The sequence below is a fragment of the Thunnus albacares genome, chromosome 3 (genome assembly GCF_914725855.1).
Source record: "Thunnus albacares chromosome 3, fThuAlb1.1, whole genome shotgun sequence".
In the NCBI taxonomy this organism is placed as follows: domain Eukaryota; kingdom Metazoa; phylum Chordata; class Actinopteri; order Scombriformes; family Scombridae; genus Thunnus; species Thunnus albacares.
The window spans coordinates 33802560-33827138 of NC_058108.1; the positions used below are offsets into that span (position 1 = coordinate 33802560).

At 36.2% G+C, this 24579-nt stretch overlaps 1 protein-coding gene across 1 annotated transcript; it reads left to right on the forward strand.

Moving 5' to 3' along the window:
- On the forward strand, positions 1-24168 carry LOC122976558. The gene is made up of 10 exons (XM_044345129.1): positions 1-521; positions 676-897; positions 1820-1874; positions 3119-3176; positions 3538-3642; positions 4129-4233; positions 13963-14067; positions 14554-14658; positions 23346-23450; positions 23937-24168. Exons 1-10 carry the CDS (start codon positions 125-127, stop codon positions 24048-24050), a joined length of 1371 nt encoding a protein of 456 aa, XP_044201064.1. The 5' UTR covers positions 1-124; the 3' UTR covers positions 24051-24168.
- The last annotated feature ends 411 nt before the right edge of the window (positions 24169-24579 follow it).

The window sequence follows — 24579 nt, forward strand, 5'->3', positions numbered from 1 at the left end:
TGTATTCCAGTTCAGTTCTAGTTAGATTGATGCACGATGAGGAGTTTTGAATGACAATGACTGCAGATAAAATCATATTGGTGCCATGATCCACTTTGTCTTATTCACTGATTCTTAACTTGTTATGAATCTGATTGTGGTTTCTGATGTGCTCTGTGTTACAGTGGTACAGGGTCAGAACGACTGGGGAGTGACTTACACTTCTACTCAGATCTGTGCCTTAAAAGGATCAACAGTGAACATAAACTGCACCTACAGATACCCATCCAGAATAAATGACAATGATACTACGGTTGAGAAAACATTCTGGTTTACAAAAGACAGTAATTATGTGTATGTGGATCTGAGAACAGACCCAGAGTATTCAGGTCGTGTTCAGTATCACTGTCATAAGAACAACTGCACTCTGAGAATCACAGACCTGAGAGAGAGCGACTCAGCTCAGTACAAGTTCAGGTTCATAACAAACCAACTAAGAGGGAACTTTACAGGTTTACCTGGAGTCACTTTGACTGTCACAGGTAAAATTTTCACCTGAAGATTCAATTATTTAATTCCAAACTGTGAACACAAGTGTATGTGTGTGTTTGTGTGTGTGTGCTTGTATGTGTGAATGTTGACAGTTAAGTTTAAAATCAAGCCTTCTCTCTTTTTTTTCTTTATTCACATATGCAGATCTCCAGGTGCAGGTGACCAGATCAACATTCAATCCTTCCTGGGCAGAGCTGAAGTGTCACAGCAGCTGTCATCTACCTGATGGTTCTTCCTACATCTGGTACGAGAATGGACAGGAAATTTCGGGACAAACATCTAATTCTTATTCAAGCAGCTTTGATTCTACAGACAGCTATTCCTGTGCTGTGAAAGGACATGAGAAGTTCCCCTCTCCTTCACTATGTGAGTTTACTTCACAGCCTTTTACACCATCTAGTGGAGTGTTTTAGCTAATGTATCAGAACTGAATGTGTCATAAATATGGGTGATATCACTTCCCTCTCTGTACTGGTCCCATTAAGTTCTTAGGATACTGATGCAAGTATCCCTACATCAATACAACCTTTAAAGCACCACTGAGATGCATATTTGATGTTTGACAGCTATAGGCTACATAGATAAAAACACATACAGGAACAGTCATGCACACATAATGCTTAATGTTGGAGACATCAAGCCTCAAGCTTTTTCAGCATTAGCGTGTTCTGTTGCACCTGTCACCACATCAAACAGTGTTGTCACAGTGTACTGACACACCCTGGAGTGCACTTCTGCATCAGAGGTTAAACCACTAGAGGGCAGTAAAGACAAGGTTTCAGCTGGTGTTAAGTTGTTCTTTAAAGGAAAAAATGCACTGTGAAATGTATGTAGTTTATTTCTATAGTTTATTCAAGTGCATTCTTAACTGAAAGGAGTAATGCTAAATACTACATTTCCCAGAGAGCTATGAGATCACTTGAAACCCTACAGTATACATGGCTCCACATCTAATGATTATATATTTCCTTTATCAAACTGTATCTAGATTAATCATCAGTTTTTTTGAAAGTATTGATCCACACCTGAACTTAAATGAAAAACTTCAACATTGCATTATTATTACATTTTGTGGTACTCAAGTGTAAAACACTCTTTATGTTTGTTCTTGTGTTGGTGCCATAAGCTTCATAAATAAGTCTCATGTCCTTCTCTGAGGTGGAAAGAAGGAGGCCCATGCAGTATCTCAGCAGGTTTACATACTGAAGGACCTTCATGACAGAATAAAGTCTGTTCTCTGATGTTGTTATGAGTCTGGTTGTGGATTCCGTTGTGTTCTGTGTTACAGCGGGTCACTGGGGAGTGATGTACTCTTCTACTCAGATCTGTGCCTTCAATGGATCGTCAGTGAAGATAAACTGCACCTACAGATACCCATCCAGAATAGATAACCTTGATATTACAGTTGACAAAACTTTATGGTTCACTAAAATGAATGGCGATCAATATGTGGATCTGAAAGAAGCCTCAGAGTATTCAGGTCGTGTTCAGTATTACTGTGATAAGAACGACTGCACTCTGACAATCACAGACCTGAGAGAGAGCGACTCAGCTGAGTACAAGTTCAGGTTCACAACAAACCAAGGATGGAACCATACTGGTTCACCTGGAGTCACTTTGACTGTCACAGGTAACATTTTCATTTGAAATGGAGCAAAACATTAGTTCAGGCAGAGCACAGAGCTTTACCAGCTGCTTGGCTACCAGCTGACTAATAATGGTCATCATATTGATAGAAGTGGACAGTGCTTCCATTATAACCCGACACTTCTTATTATTACTTTGTTTACATGCTAATGCTGACACCATCTGCCCCAGTCTCCTCATTATATGCTATGCTTTTGCTATTCTTTATTTCTCTCAAATCTAATGTTCATCTATGTGATTTTTAAGGTTATTCAGTAGAATCTTCATTACTGCTTGTTTTCTCTGAGAGCTCCCTCAAAGAGCAGGTTCTTTTCCACCAAATCTAACTTTATAACCATTTTTTATAAATGATAGATTTCTTGTTGTGATCAGTTAGTTTCAGATGTTTCAGAACATTTAGAAAATGTTACCGTGAACATATTTGCTTGTATGTGCTGTATGTTGACAGTTAATTCTGAAATGATATTTGTGTCTTTTATTCACAGATCCAGACTTCCAAGTGCATGTTAGAAAATCTTCACCCAACCAGCATCCCAACTGGACAGAGCTGACATGTCACAGCAATTGTCGGCTGCCTGTTGATCCTTCCTATATCTGGTACAAGAATGGCCAGCTAATGAAGGGAAAAAAAATATATTTTCATCCGGACCCAATTAATCCTGAGGACAAGTATTCTTGTGCTCTATCAGGATACGAGTCTTTCCCCTCTCCTTCAGTGTGTGAGTTTTCTCTACAATGTTCCACGAACACATCAAGTCAAAACTTAAATATCATCGTGGTGATTCTGGTGGTCCTGATGCTGATTCCTCTGCTTCTCTTGAGTCTGTGGATGTGGTAAAACAATAAAGAAAACATCCTTCTTTAATTTTCTTATAAAAACATTTTAAAAGTCATAAATTTCATTTTGTTAAAGTTTTTGTTCTTGTTGGATTCAATCCAGGAAGAAGAAAACTCGGAGCTCCACCACTGATCTGAATGAACCTGTAGAGACTAGAGAGGTGAGAGAGAGACCTTATTGACAGAATCCTAAAATACAGTTATGATGATTTTGGCTTATAAATGCACTAGAACACATTTTATTATCAACATGAAATCATAAAGTGAATTTATATGTAAAGAACAACTTGCTGAGTGGAAACCAGTAATGTTTTAGGCTTTAAAGTTCAACACAGAATTTAGTCTGAAACATTTTTATTATCGTCATTATTATTATTATTGTTATTATCATCATTATTATTATTGTTATTATCATTATCATTATTATTATTATTATTATTATTATTATTATTATTATTATTATTATTATTATTATTATTAAAAATATTTTTTTAAAATGTCTAACCAATGCCTCCCCATCAGTTGGACTCTTCTCCAGTGTATGAGAACGTCTCAGACTCGCAGGTCGTTGCTGCAGCAGACAGAAGTCACAGAGGAGCAGGAAGACGTGGAGTAAAGTCCAGTCAGGTTGGAGCATCATGAAAGGAAAAAAACAGGCCAAAAGGGAGAGAGAGAGAGACTTTATTGACAAAACTTACCCTAAAATACCGTTATAATGATTTGGCTTATAGATGCACTAGAACACATTTTATTATTAACATGAAGCTGTAAAATTAATTTAAATGTAAAGAACAACTGAGTAGAAACCAGTAATGTTTTAGGCCTTAAAGGTCGACACAGAATTTAGTCTGAAGCAATAATATTAATTATATCATCATTTTTAGAAAATGTACTAATAATTCAACAATTATTAATTATTGATCATTGTGCATAAATATCGCAAAAAAGGCTGATATCAGGGGAGCATCACAAAGGGCATCAATCTGTTGGGACTAAGGAATGAGGCCGAATAGTCTGAAGCATTATTATTAAAAATATTTTAATAATTCTAACAGTATACAAATTGCATGATTTAGGTTCATTGAGTCTTATATTGTCATCTCTCCCCATCAGTTGGACTCATCTCCTGTGTATGAGAACGTCTCAGACTTGCAGTTCGTCGCTGCAGCAGACAGAAGACACAGAGGAGCAGGAAGACGTGGAGTAAAGTCCAGTCAGGTTTATTGATAAAACTTACCGTATAATACAATTATGATGATTTGGCTTATAAATGCACTAGAACACATTTTATTATCGACATGAAATCATAAAGGGAATTTAAATGTAAAGAACAACTTGCTGAGTAGAAGTCAGTGATGTTTTAGGCCTTAAAGGTCAACACAGAATTTAGTCTGAAGCATTTTATTATTATTATTATTATTATTATTATTATTATTATTATTATTATTATTATTATTATTATTATTATTATTATTATTATTACAAATATTTAAAAAATGTCTAACTCTATGTAAATTGTATGAATGAGGCTCATTGAGTCTTTTATTGTCATCTCTCCCCATCAGCTGGACTCTTCTGTGTATGAGAACGTCTCAGACTTTAAGGTCGTCGCTGCAGCACAGACAGAAGACACAGAGATCTACAAAAACCTGGAGTAAAGTCCAGTCAGGTTGGAGCCTCCTGAAAGGAGAAAAACAGGCCGACATTAGATTCATTGTTACAGTTACAAGAAGTGACTCACCAAAATTACGTGTGATTTTGTTGTGATGCAGTTGAACCAGAGACTGGACTCACCTGATGGAAGCAGAAAGTAGTACAACAGTGAAATATGACAGTGGAGAGAGAGGCTGTAGAGGATGATGTGGACGTTTTCATGTTCAGTTTTCAGCAGCAGCAGCAGGTAGAAGTGAGCAGCACAGACAGTCAGTAACAGCATGTAGCAGAAGCTTTGAGAAGAATGTGCTGATGGCAGCTTGAACTGAATCATGTCGATGTGTCAAACATGATTGATTGTTTAGATCAGTTGAATGTCAGGTGGTGTGTGTGACTCAATTGATTTATAATTTGCTGAGTGTTCTGTCTGAACTAATGCAAGCTCATTTTTTTCTCTGTAGAGTTCGTTATATTACAGATATTTAGGATTAGAGCTGTTATGTGAAATGTTATTTTAAATGTAAAAATGCTGTAGACTGGAGAGAGAGGCTGTAGAGGATAATGTGGACGTTTTCAGTAGCAGCAGGTGTGTGTGACTCATAACTGTGTTTATGTATATTGAGTGTTCTGTCTGAGGTAATGCAGGTTATATTATTGTACTTTACTCCTTTGTCCTTTTTTACATTACAGATATTTAGGATTAGAGCTGTTATGCTAAATGTTACTTTAATTGTATACATAATAAATCACTTTTGAAGAATCCTGATTGGCTTCCTGGTTTGCACCTGTCCTGGTTCACAAAGCTCATTAAGTCTGTTCAGAACAAAGACATCAAACTGGAAGCATCACATTCACACCATGTGCAGTATACTGTATATTTTCACATCAAATTGAAACATAATCTCAGTTCTATGAAACTTTGCTGAGTGTCACATTATCCAGGTATCACTGTGGCTGAATAAAAAGCCAGTTTCCACAAAAAGTGTAATTGGAAACTTAATTTCAGTTCCCTTTCACTGCTGCAGAGGGCGACAGTGTGCAGAAAGGTTCAGCTTTAATGAGAAATGTCATCTTGCATGAATCTTGCAGGAGGACTGTATTTTGTGAAGAGTACTAGTAAATTTAAATGTGTCTTAATAATCAGTGATGAATGATAAATTGTTTTCAAAATGCAGGTATGTCATTTTATATATATTTTTATATTATTATTATTATTACAAATATTTTAAAAATGTCTAACTCTATGTAAATTGTATGAATGAGGCTCATTAAGTCTTTTATTGTCATCTCTCCCCATCAGTTGGACTCTTCTGTGTATGAGAACGTCTCAGACTTGAAGGTCGTCGCTGCAGCACAGACAGAAGACACAGAGATCTACAAAAACCTGGAGTAAAGTCCAGTCAGGTTGGAGCCTCCTGAAAGGAGAAAAACAGGCCGACATTAGATTCATTGTTACAGTGACTCAATTGATTTATAATTTACTGAGTGTGTGTATAAATAATGTATAATAATGTGTGTGTATATAAATGTATAAATAATGTAATCAATCACTGTTGAGGAATCCTGATTATTTTCTTGTGCAGTATACTGTATATTTACACACATCAAACATGATCTCAGTTCTATCACACTTTGCTGAATGTCACATTATCCAGATATTGCAGTGGCTGATTCACAATAAACAGCTTTCACAACAGCTTTCACAACACCTCTGTAGTTGGAAACATGATTTCAGTTCCCTCTCACTGCTACAGAGGGCGACAGCGTGCAGAAAGTTTCAGCTTTAAATAAATTGTTTTTATGTTTATTTTTCATTTTATGAATTTATTTTCCAGCTTTGAAGAAGCTTTAAATAAAATTTAAATCTGTTCTTTGGCTCTGACTTATTTCTCACTTTCCCTCTATTTTGGATGAAACTTGTCACATTTTAATAGTTTATTATGATTTGGGATGTTGCTAAAATGAAGATGCACAGACACAGTTTGTATTGAAGAAGACCTTAATTGTCATGTGAAATGTTTATCACCTTTTAGGTCTATTTAATGTCTTTGGGGTCACTCAGGGAAGCAGAATGTGTGGCAGTTTACTGAGTATGAAGCCTTTTCAGTATAACAGTCCATATCTGTTAGTGACAAATGAAACTTAGTAAAAGTTCAGTCAGGAAGACTATCTTTTGCAAGCTCAGGTCTGTCGTATTATTTCTCAAACAATCAGTCATTCCCATCCCTCACGCATGCTCACTTATAATTTCCTTGCCATCATTCTCCTGGGCATTCATTAAGACGTCAGCTGTTCACATCAGCTGGTCACATCTAACCAATAGCATGTTGACACACCTTCATTGTCAGCGTATCATACTGCGGCTGTCTTTTTAAATATGTTTTCTCCCTCTCTGCCTTAGTGCTTCTATGGTGCCATTTTGCGCTCCCCACCACTTCCCCATCACTGCTCAGTTTTTGCAGATTCATCATTGCATCACTTCATCAACCTCACCAGCCTTATCGGTCTCAACAGAAGTCATCAGCCACCACCGCCAGTCTCTAGACTCCATTGGGGGATTTATCTTGCTGCTGCTGAGTTTAATGTGAAGAGTAAACCGATTAAGAGCAACGACTAAAAGTACATTTAAATGTGTCTCAACAATCAGTGATGGATGGTTACATTTTCATCCACACCCAATTAATCCTGAGGACCAGTATTCTTGTGCTCTATCAGGATATGAGTCTTTCCCCTCTCCTTCAGTGTGTGAGTTTTCTCTACAATGTCCCACTAACACATCAAGTGAAACTTTGACCCACATAGTCTACAACAAGTCAGACCCAGTTTTACCTCTTACACCTTTCCATTTATACTTTGTACTTTTATCAACATAACTTTTTTCCTTAGACCAAAATGAAATGTCAATGGTTTTTTTTGTTTTGTTTTTTTAAAAAAATAACCTGTTAGCTTGTGCTAAGGTGTGTACGCATAGTCAAGTGCAGTGACAACATGACAAGCAATGAAATGTCTGCAGAATGTTTGTAGAGACAGCAAGATTTATAGAAGAAAACAAAAAAGATGTGTGACAGTGAGGCAGATAGAGTTATCTGAAACTACAGGGCCAATAACACTTAGTGTTATGAAACCCAGCAAGCAGACACACACACACACACACACACACACACACACACACACACACACACACACAATCCAAGAGAGGAAAAACAAATATATAGTGAAACAGCTTATTTAAAAAGCAAAAAAACTGCTTACACTGGTAAACATCTTTGCACTTTGTTAACGGAAAAGCATTTTGCAGATCATGTGTATTTTCCTCACTTTCCATCTGCTGTAAAAGTAAAATTTAATAGTTCTGTTTCCTTCAGTTCAAACTTTTAGACATTTCACTCATTTATAAGAGATTCAGTTCACCTGAATAACAAAACAAAACAAAAAAATTCTCATTTACCTCCTGTGGTGTCTAGCTCTGCAGACAGTTTTGGATTGATTTTGCTGTCACATTGTGAGATTTGTATGTTAATCTCAGTACACATTCAATCCAAAAGAAACAAGAAATGTTTTTAGATCTTTGCTACAATAAACATTGTGCTCATCATGTGACCTCTTACATCCATACTGATGCAGTACATCTCTTTGAACTCATGGTGGTGTATTCAGTGTCTTAACATGCACTAGAAGTGTGAAGAGATGCATCAAACCAAATGTCACACATCTGTCACGTGTCATGTTTTTTCTTTAGACACTGAACTGTGCCCACACTTAATAAGAGTAAGTAAAAAATAACTGCGCTGACACTGAACTGTGCTGCAATTTACCTCTTGCACTTGACTTCAATGAGGAAAGAGACAAATCTCAATATAGTATTGTTACACTTTCTTTAACGCTCAGAGCATGACACACTCACACTCCATACAGACATACGAGCTGCTGTAGAGGAGTGAGACCTGAAGAGTGGGGTGAATACTTCTTAATCTGTATCACACCAACCTGTAGGAGTTGTTGTGATGACTCTATGCATGATTAAACCCAAACAGACATGGCAGGATGTGTTTAAGAATAAGTGGATGTTCTTTGTTTTTCTTTCACACAGGAACAAACTGTTTTCATGCACAAACATGATTTCTATGACTGTCACTAAGCATTTTAACCTTTCACAAGTTCATACAAACATTTATACATATTCATACAGTAATTTAGTGCCAAAACTTAAAAAGAGGAAGTAAAAACTAAAAATGTCTCATTATTTCTCTCCTATCTTTATAATACTAATATGCCAGAACACTGGTCTGTTATTCTCTCTGACATAGATTATATTAAGTCTTTAGAAAACAGTAAAACTTGGTTTTAACTTATGTGTTTACTGTCATTTGGCTCCTCATGCATACTCATAATTCTAAGAAAGAGGAAGTCAATCAAGTGTTTTAACATCCTGATATGTGACTTCTGCTCACAGTTCACAGGGGACGAGCATCTTAACAGACAACGTCCTTCTCTGTTGTAAGTAGAATAGTTTACTGATATGATTATTACATGTTGTTTACATTATTTGATGTATTTTATTGTCTCTGAAGCCTCACAGAGAGATGAGAGGAGCAGCTATGAGTTTAACAGCAGCAGCGAGTGGATTTGTTGTCTTCCTTCTCTCTGTGTCAGGTACTGTATATCTACATTTACATTGTAGGACATTTAGCACAGTTATTCAGAGCAGCATGAAGTCATTTTAAGAAAGTAAATATAAAATATCCCAGATCAGCACTTTTCTAGGTTTGATGTATGTGTGATGCAGTATGATGAATAACTTTTAAACTCTACAACACCAAACATTCACTTCTGTTTATTTCTGTGTAAACTATAGCTGTTGAATGAAGACCAGATGGTAAAAATAACATCAATATTTACTGCTGAACACTTTAATAATATTATATTAAGATGTTCAGCTGTGTCTGCGTCATGGGTGGTGGGGGTGGGGGTGTCTAGCTAATAAGGTTTGTCCACCCTCCCTCCATGGATTGTAAGAATCATATATTTTTATACATGCATATGCATATATACATAGTTCTATGATGGTACAGCAATGCACTGAGAATTTCATCTCATCATGATGTTTTAAATGTGTTTGGTAATTTCTGCACTCTGTACTGTAGAGCTGGACAACTGTTTTAGCTGTTACAGTTATAACAATTGCCCCTTCCTGTGAAAACTTATTGTCACCTATTTTGTTTTAGCTGCTTTCAATAGTTTCCCTCACCTCATGTTCTGCATTTCTTTGTGGTTTTCACACTTAACTCAGCAGCAACTTGACCAAAAAACTAACAGAGAGGAAACTAACCAAGACAAGCACAGACTCTCTAATGATTCATTTCCTTCTTATCTTGTTCCGTAAAACTGCATTAATGTTCACAGGTTCAATACATTCTTGTTCCTTCACTGCACCTTCAGACTGTACGATGTTCTGTCTCAGTGCACAGAGAGATTAACTGTAAACAGCATCTAAAACAGTTTCTTTGTACTGTAAATTCAAAGTATGTATAAATAGAGTTGGACTTTTAGACTTTGTTGTTTAATAACATATAAGAGACACATTTCAAGTGTTCAGCTTTAGCTTTTTTAAAACTACAACAAACAAGCAGAACAACAGTAAAAACTTGCAGAATGAATGGACTAAAGCTGAAACAAATGTAACAAAGTGGCAAATGATAAAATATGACAAACAATTGATAAAATACTGTATTCCAGTTCAGTTCTAGTTAGATTGATGCACGATGAGGAGTTTTGAATGAATATGACTGCAGATAAAATCATATTGGTGCCATGATCCACTTTGTCTTATTCACTGATTCTTAACTTGTTATGAATCTGATTGTGGTTTCTGATGTGCTCTGTGTTACAGTGGTACAGGGTCAGAACGACTGGGGAGTGACTTACACTTCTACTCAGATCTGTGCCTTAAAAGGATCAACAGTGAACATAAACTGCACCTACAGATACCCATCCAGAATAAATGACAATGATACTACGGTTGAGAAAACATTCTGGTTTACAAAAGACAGTAATTATGTGTATGTGGATCTGAGAACAGACCCAGAGTATTCAGGTCGTGTTCAGTATCACTGTCATAAGAACAACTGCACTCTGAGAATCACAGACCTGAGAGAGAGCGACTCAGCTCAGTACAAGTTCAGGTTCATAACAAACCAACTAAGAGGGAACTTTACAGGTTTACCTGGAGTCACTTTGACTGTCACAGGTAAAATTTTCACCTGAAGATTCAATTATTTAATTCCAAACTGTGAACACAAGTGTATGTGTGTGTTTGTGTGTGTGTGCTTGTATGTGTGAATGTTGACAGTTAAGTTTAAAATCAAGCCTTCTCTCTTTTTTTTCTTTATTCACATATGCAGATCTCCAGGTGCAGGTGACCAGATCAACATTCAATCCTTCCTGGGCAGAGCTGAAGTGTCACAGCAGCTGTCATCTACCTGATGGTTCTTCCTACATCTGGTACGAGAATGGACAGGAAATTTCGGGACAAACATCTAATTCTTATTCAAGCAGCTTTGATTCTACAGACAGCTATTCCTGTGCTGTGAAAGGACATGAGAAGTTCCCCTCTCCTTCACTATGTGAGTTTACTTCACAGCCTTTTACACCATCTAGTGGAGTGTTTTAGCTAATGTATCGGAACTGAATGTGTCATAAATATGGGTGATATCACTTCCCTCTCTGTACTGGTCCCATTAAGTTCTTAGGATACTGATGCAAGTATCCCTACATCAATACAACCTTTAAAGCACCACTGAGATGCATATTTGATGTTTGACAGCTATAGGCTACATAGATAAAAACACATACAGGAACAGTCATGCACACATAATGCTTAATGTTGGAGACATCAAGCCTCAAGCTTTTTCAGCATTAGCATGTTCTGTTGCACCTGTCACCACATCAAACAGTGTTGTCACAGTGTACTGACACACCCTGGAGTGCACTTCTGCATCAGAGGTTAAACCACTAGAGGGCAGTAAAGACAAGGCTTCAGCTGGTGTTAAGTTGTTCTTTAAAGGAAAAAATGTACTGTGAAATGTATGTAGTTTATTTCTATAGTTTATTCAAGTGCATTCTTAACTGAAAGGAGTAATGCTAAATACTACATTTCCCAGATAGCTATGGGATCACTTGAAACCCTACAGTATACATGGCTCCACATCTAATGATTATATATTTCCTTTATCAAACTGTATCTAGATTAATCATCAGTTTTTTTGAAAGTATTGATCCACACCTGAACTTAAATGAAAAACTTCAACATTGCATTATTATTACATTTTGTGGTACTCAAGTGTAAAACACTCTTTATGTTTGTTCTTGTGTTGGTGCCATAAGCTTCATAAATAAGTCTCATGTCCTTCTCTGAGGTGGAAAGAAGGAGGCCCATGCAGTATCTCAGCAGGTTTACATACTGAAGGACCTTCATGACAGATTAAAATCTGTTCTCTGATGTTGTTGTGAGTCTGGTTGTGGATTCTGTTGTGTTCTGTGTTACAGCGGGTCACTGGGGAGTGACGTACTCTTCTACTCAGATCTGTGCCTTCAATGGATCGTCAGTGAAGATAAACTGCACCTACAGATACCCATCCAGAATAGATAACCTTGATATTACAGTTGACAAAACTTTATGGTTCACTAAAATGAATGGCGATCAATATGTGGATCTGAAAGAAGCCTCAGAGTATTCAGGTCGTGTTCAGTATCACTGTGATAAGAACGACTGCACTCTGACAATCACAGACCTGAGAGAGAGCGACTCAGCTGAGTACAAGTTCAGGTTCACAACAAACCAAGGATGGAACCATACTGGTTCACCTGGAGTCACTTTGACTGTCACAGGTAACATTTTCATTTGAAATGGAGCAAAACATTAGTTCAGGCAGAGCACAGAGCTTTACCAGCTGCTTGGCTACCAGCTGACTAATAATGGTCATCATATTGATAGAAGTGGACAGTGCTTCCATTATAACCCGACACTTCTTATTATTACTTTGTTTACATGCTAATGCTGACACCATCTGCTGCCCCAGTCTCCTCATTATATGCTATGCTTTTGCTATTCTTTATTTCTCTCAAATCTAATGTTCATCTATGTGATTTTTAAGGTTATTCAGTAGAATCTTCATTACTGCTTGTTTTCTCTGAGAGCTCCCTCAAAGAGCAGGTTCTTTTCCACCAAATCTAACTTTATAACCATTTTTTATAAATGATAGATTTCTTGTTGTGATCAGTTAGTTTCAGATGTTTCAGAACATTTAGAAAATGTTACCGTGAACATATTTGCTTGTATGTGCTGTATGTTGACAGTTAATTCTGAAATGATATTTGTGTCTTTTATTCACAGATCCAGACTTCCAAGTGCATGTTAGAAAATCTTCCCCCAACCAGCATCCCAACTGGACAGAGCTGACATGTCACAGCAATTGTCGGCTGCCTGTTGATCCTTCCTATATCTGGTACAAGAATGGCCAGCTAATGAAGGGAAAAAAAATATATTTTCATCCGGACCCAATTAATCCTGAGGACAAGTATTCTTGTGCTCTATCAGGATACGAGTCTTTCCCCTCTCCTTCAGTGTGTGAGTTTTCTCTACAATGTTCCACGAACACATCAAGTCAAAACTTAAATATCATCGTGGTGATTCTGGTGGTCCTGATGCTGATTCCTCTGCTTCTCTTGAGTCTGTGGATGTGGTAAAACAATAAAGAAAACATCCTTCTTTAATTTTCTTATAAAAACATTTTAAAAGTCATAAATTTCATTTTGTTAAAGTTCTTGTTCTTGTTGGATTCAATCCAGGAAGAAGAAAACTCGGAGCTCCACCACTGATCTGAATGAACCTGTAGAGACTAGAGAGGTGAGAGAGAGACCTTATTGACAGAATCCTAAAATACAGTTATGATGATTTTGGCTTATAAATGCACTAGAACACATTTTATTATCAACATGAAATCATAAAGTGAATTTAAATGTAAAGAACAACTTGCTGAGTGGAAACCAGTAATGTTTTAGGCTTTAAAGTTCAACACAGAATTTAGTCTGAAACATTTTTATTATCGTCATTATTATTATTATTGTTATTATCATCATTATTATTATTGTTATTATCATTATTATTATTATTATTATTATTATTATTATTATTATTATTATTATTATTAAAAATATTTTTTTAAAATGTCTAACTCTATGTAAATTGTATGAATGAGGTTCATTGAGTCTTATATTGTCATCTCTCCCCATCAGTTGGACTCTTCTCCAGTGTATGAGAACGTCTCAGACTCGCAGGTCGTTGCTGCAGCAGACAGAAGTCACAGAGGAGCAGGAAGACGTGGAGTAAAGTCCAGTCAGGTTGGAGCATCATGAAAGGAAAAAAACAGGCCAAAAGGGAGAGAGAGAGAGACTTTATTGACAAAACTTACCCTAAAATACCGTTATAATGATTTGGCTTATAGATGCACTAGAACACATTTTATTATCAACATGAAGCTGTAAAATTAATTTAAATGTAAAGAACAACTGAGTAGAAACCAGTAATGTTTTAGGCCTTAAAGGTCGACACAGAATTTAGTCTGAAGCAATAATATTAATTATATCATCATTTTTAGAAAATGTACTAATAATTCAACAATTATTAATTATTGATCATTGTGCATAAATATCGCAAAAAAGGCTGATATCAGGGGAGCATCACAAAGGGCATCAATCTGTTGGGACTAAGGAATGAGGCCGAATAGTCTGAAGCATTATTATTAAAAATATTTTAATAATTCTAACAGTATACAAATTGCATGATTTAGGTTCATTGAGTCTTATATTGTCATCTCTCCCCATCAGCTGGACTCTTCTCCAGTGTATGAGAACGTCTCAGACTTGCAGGTCGTCGCTGCAGCAGACAGAAGACACAGAGGAGCAGGAAGACGTGGAGTAAAGTCCAGTCAGGTTTATTGATAAAACTTACCGTATAATACAATTATGATGATTTGGCTTATAAATGCACTAGAACACATTTTATTATCGACATGAAATCATAAAGGGAATTTAAATGTAAAGAACAACTTGCTGAGTAGAAGTCAGTGATGTTTTAGGCCTTAAAGGTCAACACAGAATTTAGTCTGAAGCATTTTATTATTATTATTATTATTATTATTATTATTATTATTATTATTATTACAAATATTTAAAAAATGTCTAACTCTATGTAAATTGTATGAATGAGGCTCATTAAGTCTTTTATTGTCATCTCTCCCCATCAGCTGGACTCTTCTGTGTATGAGAACGTCTCAGACTTGAAGGTCGTCGCTGCAGCACAGACAGAAGACACAGAGATCTACAAAAACCTGGAGTAAAGTCCAGTCAGGTTGGAGCCTCCTGAAAGGAGAAAAACAGGCCGACATCAGATTCATTGTTACAGTTACAAGAAGTGACTCACCAAAATTACGTGTGATTTTGTTGTGATGCAGTTGAACCAGAGACTGGACTCACCTGATGGAAGCAGAAAGTAGTACAACAGTGAAATATGACAGTGGAGAGAGAGGCTGTAGAGGATGATGTGGACGTTTTCATGTTCAGTTTTCAGCAGCAGCAGCAGGTAGAAGTGAGCAGCACAGACAGTCAGTAACAGCATGTAGCAGAAGCTTTGAGAAGAATGTGCTGATGGCAGCTTGAACTGAATCATGTCGATGTGTCAAACATGATTGATTGTTTAGATCAGTTGAATGTCAGGTGGTGTGTGTGACTCAATTGATTTATAATTTGCTGAGTGTTCTGTCTGAACTAATGCAAGCTTATTTTTTTCTCTGTAGAGTTCGTTATATTACAGATATTTAGGATTAGAGCTGTTATGTGAAATGTTATTTTAAATGTAAAAATGCTGTAGACTGGAGAGAGAGGCTGTAGAGGATAATGTGGACGTTTTCAGTAGCAGCAGGTGTGTGTGACTCATAACTGTGTTTATGTATATTGAGTGTTCTGTCTGAGGTAATGCAGGCTATATTATTGTACTTTACTCCTTTGTCCTTTTTTACATTACAGATATTTAGGATTAGAGCTGTTATGCTAAATGTTACTTTAATTGTATACATAATAAATCACTTTTGAAGAATCCTGATTGGCTTCCTGGTTTGCACCTGTCCTGGTTCACAAAGCTCATTAAGTCTGTTCAGAACAAAGACATCAAACTGGAAGCATCACATTCACACCATGTGCAGTATACTGTATATTTTCACATCAAATTGAAACATAATCTCAGTTCTATGAAACTTTGCTGAGTGTCACATTATCCAGGTATCACTGTGGCTGAATAAAAAGCCAGTTTCCACAAAAAGTGTAATTGGAAACTTAATTTCAGTTCCCTTTCACTGCTGCAGAGGGCGACAGTGTGCAGAAAGGTTCAGCTTTAATGAGAAATGTCATCTTGCATGAATCTTGCAGGAGGACTGTATTTTGTGAAGAGTACTAGTAAATTTAAATGTGTCTTAATAATCAGTGATGAATGATAAATTGTTTTCAAAATGCAGGTATGTCATTTTATATATATTTTTATATTATTATTATTATTACAAATATTTTAAAAATGTCTAACTCTATGTAAATTGTATGAATGAGGCTCATTAAGTCTTTTATTGTCATCTCTCCCCATCAGTTGGACTCTTCTGTGTATGAGAACGTCTCAGACTTGAAGGTCGTCGCTGCAGCACAGACAGAAGACACAGAGATCTACAAAAACCTGGAGTAAAGTCCAGTCAGGTTGGAGCCTCCTGAAAGGAGAAAAACAGGCCGACATTAGATTCATTGTTACAGTGACTCAATTGATTTATAATTTACTGAGTGTGTGTATAAATAATGTATAATAATGTGTGTGTATATAAATGTATAAATAATGTAATCAATCACTGTTGAGGAATCCTGATTATTTTCTTGTGCAGTATACTGTATATTTTCACACATCAAACTTGATCTCAGTTCTATCACACTTTGCTGAATGTCACATTATGCAGATATTGCAGTGGCTGATTCACAATAAACAGCTTTCACAACACCTCTGTAGTTGGAAACATGATTTCAGTTCCCTCTCACTGCTGCAGAGGGCGACAGCGTGCAGAAAGTTTCAGCTTTAAATAAATTGTTTTTATGTTTATTTTTCATTTTATGAATTTATTTTCCAGCTTTGAAGAAGCTTTAAATAAAATTTAAATCTGTTCTTTGGCTCTGACTTATTTCTCACTTTCCCTCTATTTTGGATGAAACTTGTCACATTTTAATAGTTTATTATGATTTGGGATGTTGCTAAAATGAAGATGGACAGACACAGTTTGTATTGAAGAAGACCTTAATTGTCATGTGAAATGTTTATCACCTTTTAGGTCTATTTAATGTCTTTGGGGTCACTCAGGGAAGCAGAATGTGTGGCAGTTTACTGAGTATGAAGCCTTTTCAGTATAACAGTCCATATCTGTTAGTGACAAATGAAACTTAGTAAAAGTTCAGTCAGGAAGACTATCTTTTGCAAGCTCAGGTCTGTCGTATTATTTCTCAAACAATCAGTCATTCCCATCCCTCACGCATGCTCACTTATAATTTCCTTGCCATCATTCTCCTGGGCATTCATTAAGACGTCAGCTGTTCACATCAGCTGGTCACATCTAACCAATAGCATGTTGACACACCTTCATTGTCAGCGTATCATACTGCGTCTGTCTTTTTAAATATGTTTTCTCCCTCTCTGCCTTAGTGCTTCTATGGTGCCATTTTGCACTCCCTACCACTTCCCCATCACTGCTCAGTTTTTGCAGATTCATCATTGCATCACTTCATCAACCTCACCAGCCTTATCAGTCTCAACAGAAGTCATCAGCCACCACCGCCAGTCTCTAGACTCCATTGGGGGATTTATCTTGCTGCTGCTGAGTTTAATGTGAAGAGTAAACCGATTAAGAGCAACGACTAAAAGTACATTTAAATGTGTCTCAACAATCAGTGATGGATGGTTACATTTTCATCCACACCCAATTAATCCTGAGGACCAGTATTCTTGTGCTCTATCAGGATATGAGTCTTTCCCCTCTCCTTCAGTGTGTGAGTTTTCTCTACAATGTCCCACTAACACATCAAGTGAAAACTTTGACCCACATAGTCTACAACAAGTCAGACCCAGTTTTACCTCTTACACCTTTCCATTTATACTTTGTACTTTTATCAACATAACTTTTTTCCTTAGACCAAAATGAAATGTCAATGGTTTTTTTTGTTTTGTTTTTTTAAAAAAATAACCTGTTAGCTTGTGCTAAGGTGTGTACGCATAGTCAAGTGCAGTGACAACATGACAAGCAATGAAATGTCTGCAGAATGTTTGTAGAGACAGCAAGATTTATAGAAGAAAACAAAAAAGATGTGTGACAGTGAGGCAGATAGAGTTATCTGAAACTACAGGGCCAATAACACTTAGTGTTATGAAACCCAGCAAGCAGACACACACACACACACACACACACACACACACACACACACACACACACACACACAATCCAAGAGAGGAAAAACAAATATATAGTGAAACAGCTTATTTAAAAAGCAAAAAACTGCTTACACTGGTAAACATCTTTGCACTTTGTTAACGGAAAAGCATTTTGCAGATCATGTGTATTTTCCTCACTTTCCATCTGCTGTAAAAGTAAAATTTAACAGTTCTGTTTCCTTCAGTTCAAACTTTTAGACATTTCACTCATTTATAAGAGATTCAGTTCACCTCAATAACAAAACAAAACAAAAAAATTCTCATTTACCTCCTGTGGTGTCTAGCCCTGCAGACAGTTTTGGATTAATTTTGCTGTCACATTGTGAGATTTGTATGTTAATCTCAGTACACATTCAATCCAAAAGAAACAAGAAATTTTTTAGATCTTTGCTACAATAAATATTGTGCTCATCATGTGACTTCTTACATCCATACTGATGCAGTACATCTCTTTGAACTCATGGTGGTGTATTCAGTGTCTTAACATGCACTAGAAGTGTGAAGAGATGCATCAAACCAAATGTCACACATCTGTCACGTGTCATGTTTTTTCTTTAGACACTGAACTGTGCCCACACTTAATAAGAGTAAGTAAAAAATAACTGCAGTGACACTGAACTGTGCTGCATTTTACGTCTTGCACTTGACTTCAATGAGGAAAGAGACAAATCTCAATATAGTATTGTTACACTTTCTTTAACGCTCAGAGCATGACACACTCACACTCCATACAGACATACGAGCTGCTGTAGAGGAGTGAGACCTGAAGAGTGGGGTGAATACTTCTTAATCTGTATCACACCAACCTGTAGGAGTTGTTGTGATGACTCTATGCATGATTAAACCCAGACAGACATGGCAGGATGTGTTTCAGAATAAGTAGATGTTCTTTGTTTTTCTTTCACACAGGAACAAACTGTTTTCATGCACAAACATGATTTCTATGACTGTCACTAAGCATTTTAACCTTTCACAAGTTCATACAAACATTTATAAATATTCATACAGTAATTTAGTGCCAAAACTTAAAAAGAGGAAGTAAAAACTAAAAATGTCTCATTATTTCTCTCCTATCTTTATAATACTAATATGCCAGAACACTTGTCTGTTATTCCCTCTGACATAGATTATATCAAGTTTTTAGAAAACAGTAAAACTTGGTTTTAACTTATGTGTTCACTGTCATTTGGCTCCTCATGCATATTCATAATTCTAAGAAAGAGGAAGTCAATCAAGTGTTTTAACATCCTGATATCTGACTTCTGCTCACAGATCACAGAGGACGAGCATCTTAACAGACAACGTCCTTCTCTGTTGTAAGTAGAATAGTTTACTGATATGATTTTTACATGTTGTTTACGTTATTTGATGTATTTTATTGTCTCTGAAGCCTCACAGAGAGATGAGAGGAGCAGCTATGAGTTTAACAGCAGCAGCGAGTGGATTTGTTGTCTTCCTTCTCTCTGTGTCAGGTACTGTATATCTACATTTACATTGTAGGACATTTAGCACACTTATTCAGAGCAGCATGAAGTCATTTTAAGAAAGTAAATATAAAATATCCCAGATCAGCACTTTTCTAGGTTTGATGTATGTGTGATGCAGTATGATGAATAACTTTTAAACTCTACAACACCAAACATTCACTTCTGTTTATTTCTGTGTAAACTATAGCTGTTGAATGAAGGCAAAATGGTAAAAAAAATAATAACATCAATATTCACTGCTGAACATTTTAATAATATTGTATTAAGATGTTCAGCTGTGTCTGCGTCATGGGTGGTGGGGGTGTCTAGCTAATAAGGTTTGTCCACCCTCCCTCCATGGATTGTAAGAATCATATATTTTTATACATGCATATGCATATATACATAGTTCTATGATGGTACAGCAATGCACTGAGAATTTCATCTCATCATGATGTTTTAAATGTGTTTGGTAATTTCTGCACTCTGTACTGTAGAGCTGGACAACTGTTTTAGCTGTTACAGTTATAACAGTTGCTCCTCCCTGTGAAAACTTATTGTTACCTATTTTATTTTAGCTGCTTTCAAAAGTGTCCCTCACCTCATGTTCTGCATTTCTTTGTGGTTTTCACACTTAACTCAGCAGCAACTTGACCAAAGAACTAACAAAGAGGAAACTAACCAAGACAACCACAGACTCTCTAACGATTCATTTCCTTCTTCTTTTCCTGTTCAGTAAAACTGCATTAATGTTCACAGGTTCAATACATTCTTGTTCCTTCACTGCACCTTCAGACTGTACGATGTTCTGTCTCAGTGCACAGAGAGATTAACTGTGAACAGCATCTAAAACTGTTTCTTTGTACTGAAAATTCAAAGAAAACAGTTTGTCTTTGGACTTTTATATTCCTGTGTTCACCCAGGCTTCAGAAATAAAAGTCAAAGTAAAAATTATTTTTAACAAGAATTATGAAGAAAATTATAAAGAAAATGAACATAAGAGACACATTTCAGGTGTTCAGCTTTAGATTTTTTTTTAAAATTACGACAAACAAGCAGAACAACAGTAAAAACTTGCAGAATGAATGGACTAAAGCTGAAACACTCAGCAGTAACAAATGATAGAATATTATAAACAATTGATAAAATACTGTATTCCAGTTTAGTTCTAGTTAGATTGATGCACAATGAGGAGCTTTGAATGAATATGACTGCAGATAAAATCATATTGATGTCATGACCCACTTTGTCTTATTCACTGATTCTTAACTTGTTATGAATGTGATTGTGGTTTCTGATGTGCTCTGTGTTGCAGTGGTACAGGGTCAGAATGACTGGAGCGTGAATTATACTTCTACTCACATCTGTGCCATAAATGGATCAACAGTGAAGATAAACTGCACCTACAGATACCCATCCCGAATAAATGACAATGATACTGAAATTAAGGAAACATTCTGGTTTACTAAAGGGCCTAATAATAACCCTGTGAATCTGAGAACAGACTCAGAGTATTCAGGTCGTGTTCATTCTCTCTGTGATAAGAACGACTGCACTCTGACAATCACAGACCTGAGAGAGAGCGACTCAGCTCAGTACAAGTTCAGGTTCATAACAAACCAACCAGGAGGGAATTTTACTGGTTTACCTGGAGTCACTTTGACTGTCACAGGTAACATTTTCATCTGAAGATTCAATCATTTAATTCCAAAAGGTGAACACAAGTGTATGTGTGTGTGTGTGTGTGTTCTTGTATGTGTGAATGTTGACAGTTAAGTTTAAAATCAAGTCTTTTCTCTTTTTTTTTTCTTTATTCGTATATACAGATCTCCAGGTGCATGTGAACAGATCAACATTCAATCTTTCCTGGGCAGAGCTGAAGTGTCACAGCAGCTGTCTACCTGATGGTTATTCCTACATCTGGAAGAAGAATGGACAGGACATATCAGGACAAACATCTTATTCTTATTCAGGCAGCTTTGATTCTACAGACAACTATTCCTGTGCTGTGAAAGAAAATGAGAAGTTCTACTCTCCTTCACTGTGTGAGTTTACTTCACAGTCTTTTACACCATCTAGTGGAGTGTTTTAGCTAATGTATCATAACTGAATGTGTCATAAATATGGGTGATATCACTTCCCTCTTTGTACTGGTCCCATCAAGCTCTTGAGATACTGCTGTAGGTATCCCAACAACAATACAACCTTCAAAACACTATTTACATGCATATCTGATAGTGTCTGACAGCTATAGGCTACATAGATAAAAACACATACAGGAACAGTCATGCACACATAATGCTTAATGTTGGAGACATCAAGCCTCAAGCTTTTTCAGCATTAACGTGTTCTGTTGCACCTGTCACCACATCAAACAGTGTTGTCACAGTGTACTGACACACCCTGGAGTGCACTTCTGCATCAGAGGTTAAACCACTAGAGGGCAGTAAAGACAAGGTTTCAGCTGGTGTGAAATCGCTCTATAAAGGAAAAAAAATACACTGTGAAATGTATGTAGTTTAGTTCTATAGTTTATTCAAGTGCATTCTTAACTGAAAGGAGTAATGCTAAATACTACATTTCCCAGAGAGCTATGAGATCACTTGAAACCCTTTGCACTTTTTTAACCAAAAAGCATTTTGCAGATCATGTGTGTTTTCTTCTGCTGTAAAAGTAAAATTTAACAGTTCTGTTTCCTTCAGTTCAAACTTTCAGACATTTCATTTATATATAAGGACAATGCACATTAATCAACATCTCTGTGTTAGTCAGCTGGCTGATTTTCAACTCCAGTCCAATGGCGAGATGCTCTGAAACTAATGAGATGATGCTTAAAAATTACAGACAGACAATAACAACAAAATAAGCACTCACAAGACAGTTCACAAGCCGTGCAGAGCAACAGGAGACAGCAAAACGTTAATACAATATCCACTATTCATTCATTCACCAGACCACCCTCAAGTTTCCAGATGCTGCCACATGCATGATGCTGTTTTTAAAATCATGTGCCACTGTAGTAATTACACACACACACACACACACACACACACCTGTATACTACACTTATTGATAAGCCATATCTACTTTCTGTCGGTCTCAATTTTTAGGGAAATCAGTAATTACAATTAGTATCATCGTGGTGATTCTGGTGGTCCTGATGCTGATTCCTCTGCTTCTCTTGAGTCTGTGGATGTGGTAAAACATTAAAGAAAACATCCTTCTTTAATTTTCTTATAAAAACATTTTCAAAGTCATGAATTTCATTTTGTTAAAGTTCTTGTTCTTGTTGGATTCAATCCAGGAAAAAGAAAACTCGGAGCTCCACCACTGATCTGAATGAACTTGTAGAGACTAGAGAGGTGAGAAAGAGAACTTATTGACAGAACTTACCCTAAAATACAGTTATGATGATTTTGGCTGATAAATGCACTAGAACACATTTTATTATTAACATAAAATCATAAAGGGAATTTAAATGTAAAGAACAACTTGCTGAGTAGAAACCAGTAATGTTTTAGGCCTTAAAGGTCAACACAGAATTGAATCTGAAGCATTATTATTAAAAATATTTAAAATATTCTAACAATATGCAAATTGCATGATTGAGGCTCATTGAGTCGTATATTGTCATCTCTCCCCATCAGTTGGACTCTTCTCCTGTGTATGAGAACGTCTCAGACTTGAAGGTCGTCGCTGCAGCAGACAGAAGTCACAGAGGAGCAGGAAGACGTGGAGTAAAGTCCAGTCAGGTTGGAGCATCATGAAAGGAAAAAAACAGGCCAACAAGGAGAGAGAGAGAGACCTTACTGACAAAACTTACCCTAAAATACCGTTATAATGATTTGGCTTATAAATGCACTAGAACACATTTTATTATTAACATGAAATCATAAAATGAATTTAAATGTAAAGAACAACTGAGTAGAAACTAGTAATGTTTTAGGCCTTAACGGTTGACACAGAATTTAGTCTGAAGCAATAATATTAATTATATCATCATTTTTGGAAAATGTATTAATAATTTAACACTTATTAATTATTGATTGTTGTGCATAAATATCGCAAAAAAGGCTGATATCAGGGGAGCATCACAAAGGGCATCAATCTGTTGGGACTAAGGAATGAGGCCGAATAGTCTGAGGCATTATTATTAAAAATATTTTAATAATTCTAACAGTATGCAAATTGCATGATTGACACTCATTGAGTCTTATATTGTCATCTCTCCCCATCAGCTGGACTCTTCTCTTGTGTATGCAAACGTCTCAGACTCGCAGGTCGTCGCTGCAGCAGACAGAAGACACAGAGGAGCAGGAGGATGTGGAGTAAAGTCCAGTCAGGTTTATTGATAAAACTTACCCTATAATACAATTATGATGATTTGGCTTATAAATGCACTAGAACACATTTAATTATCAACATGAAATCATAAAGTGAATTTAAATGTAAAGAACAACTTGCTGAGTAGAAGTCAGTAATGTTTTAGGCTTTAAAGTTCAACACAGAATTTAGTCTGAAGAATTTTTATTATCATCATTATTATTATTATTATTATTATTATTGTTGTTGTTATTATTGTTATTATTGTTATTATTATTATTATTGTTATTGTTATTGTTATTATTGTTGTTGTTGTTGTTGTTGTTTATTATTATTATTATTTATTATTATTATTACAAATATTTTAAAAATGTCTAACTCTATGTAAATTGTATGAATGAGGCTCATTGAGTCTTTTATTGTCATCTCTCTCCATCAGCTGGACTCTTCTGTGTATGAGAACATCTCAGACTTGAAGGTCGTCGCTGCAGCACAGACAGAAGACACAGAGATCTACAAAAACCTGGAATAAAGTCCAGTCAGGTTGGAGCCTCCTGA

Coding starts and splice junctions, on each gene's coding strand:
- LOC122976558 (XM_044345129.1), top strand. CDS start 125: ATGAATCTGATTGTGGTTTCTGATGTGCTCTGTGTTACAGTGGTACAG. Junction 3,643..4,128: donor GTGGAGTAAAGTCCAGTCAG/GTTGGAGCATCA, acceptor TCTCCCCATCAG/TTGGACTCATCTCCTGTGTA. Junction 14,659..23,345: donor GTGGAGTAAAGTCCAGTCAG/GTTTATTGATAA, acceptor TCTCCCCATCAG/TTGGACTCTTCTCCTGTGTA.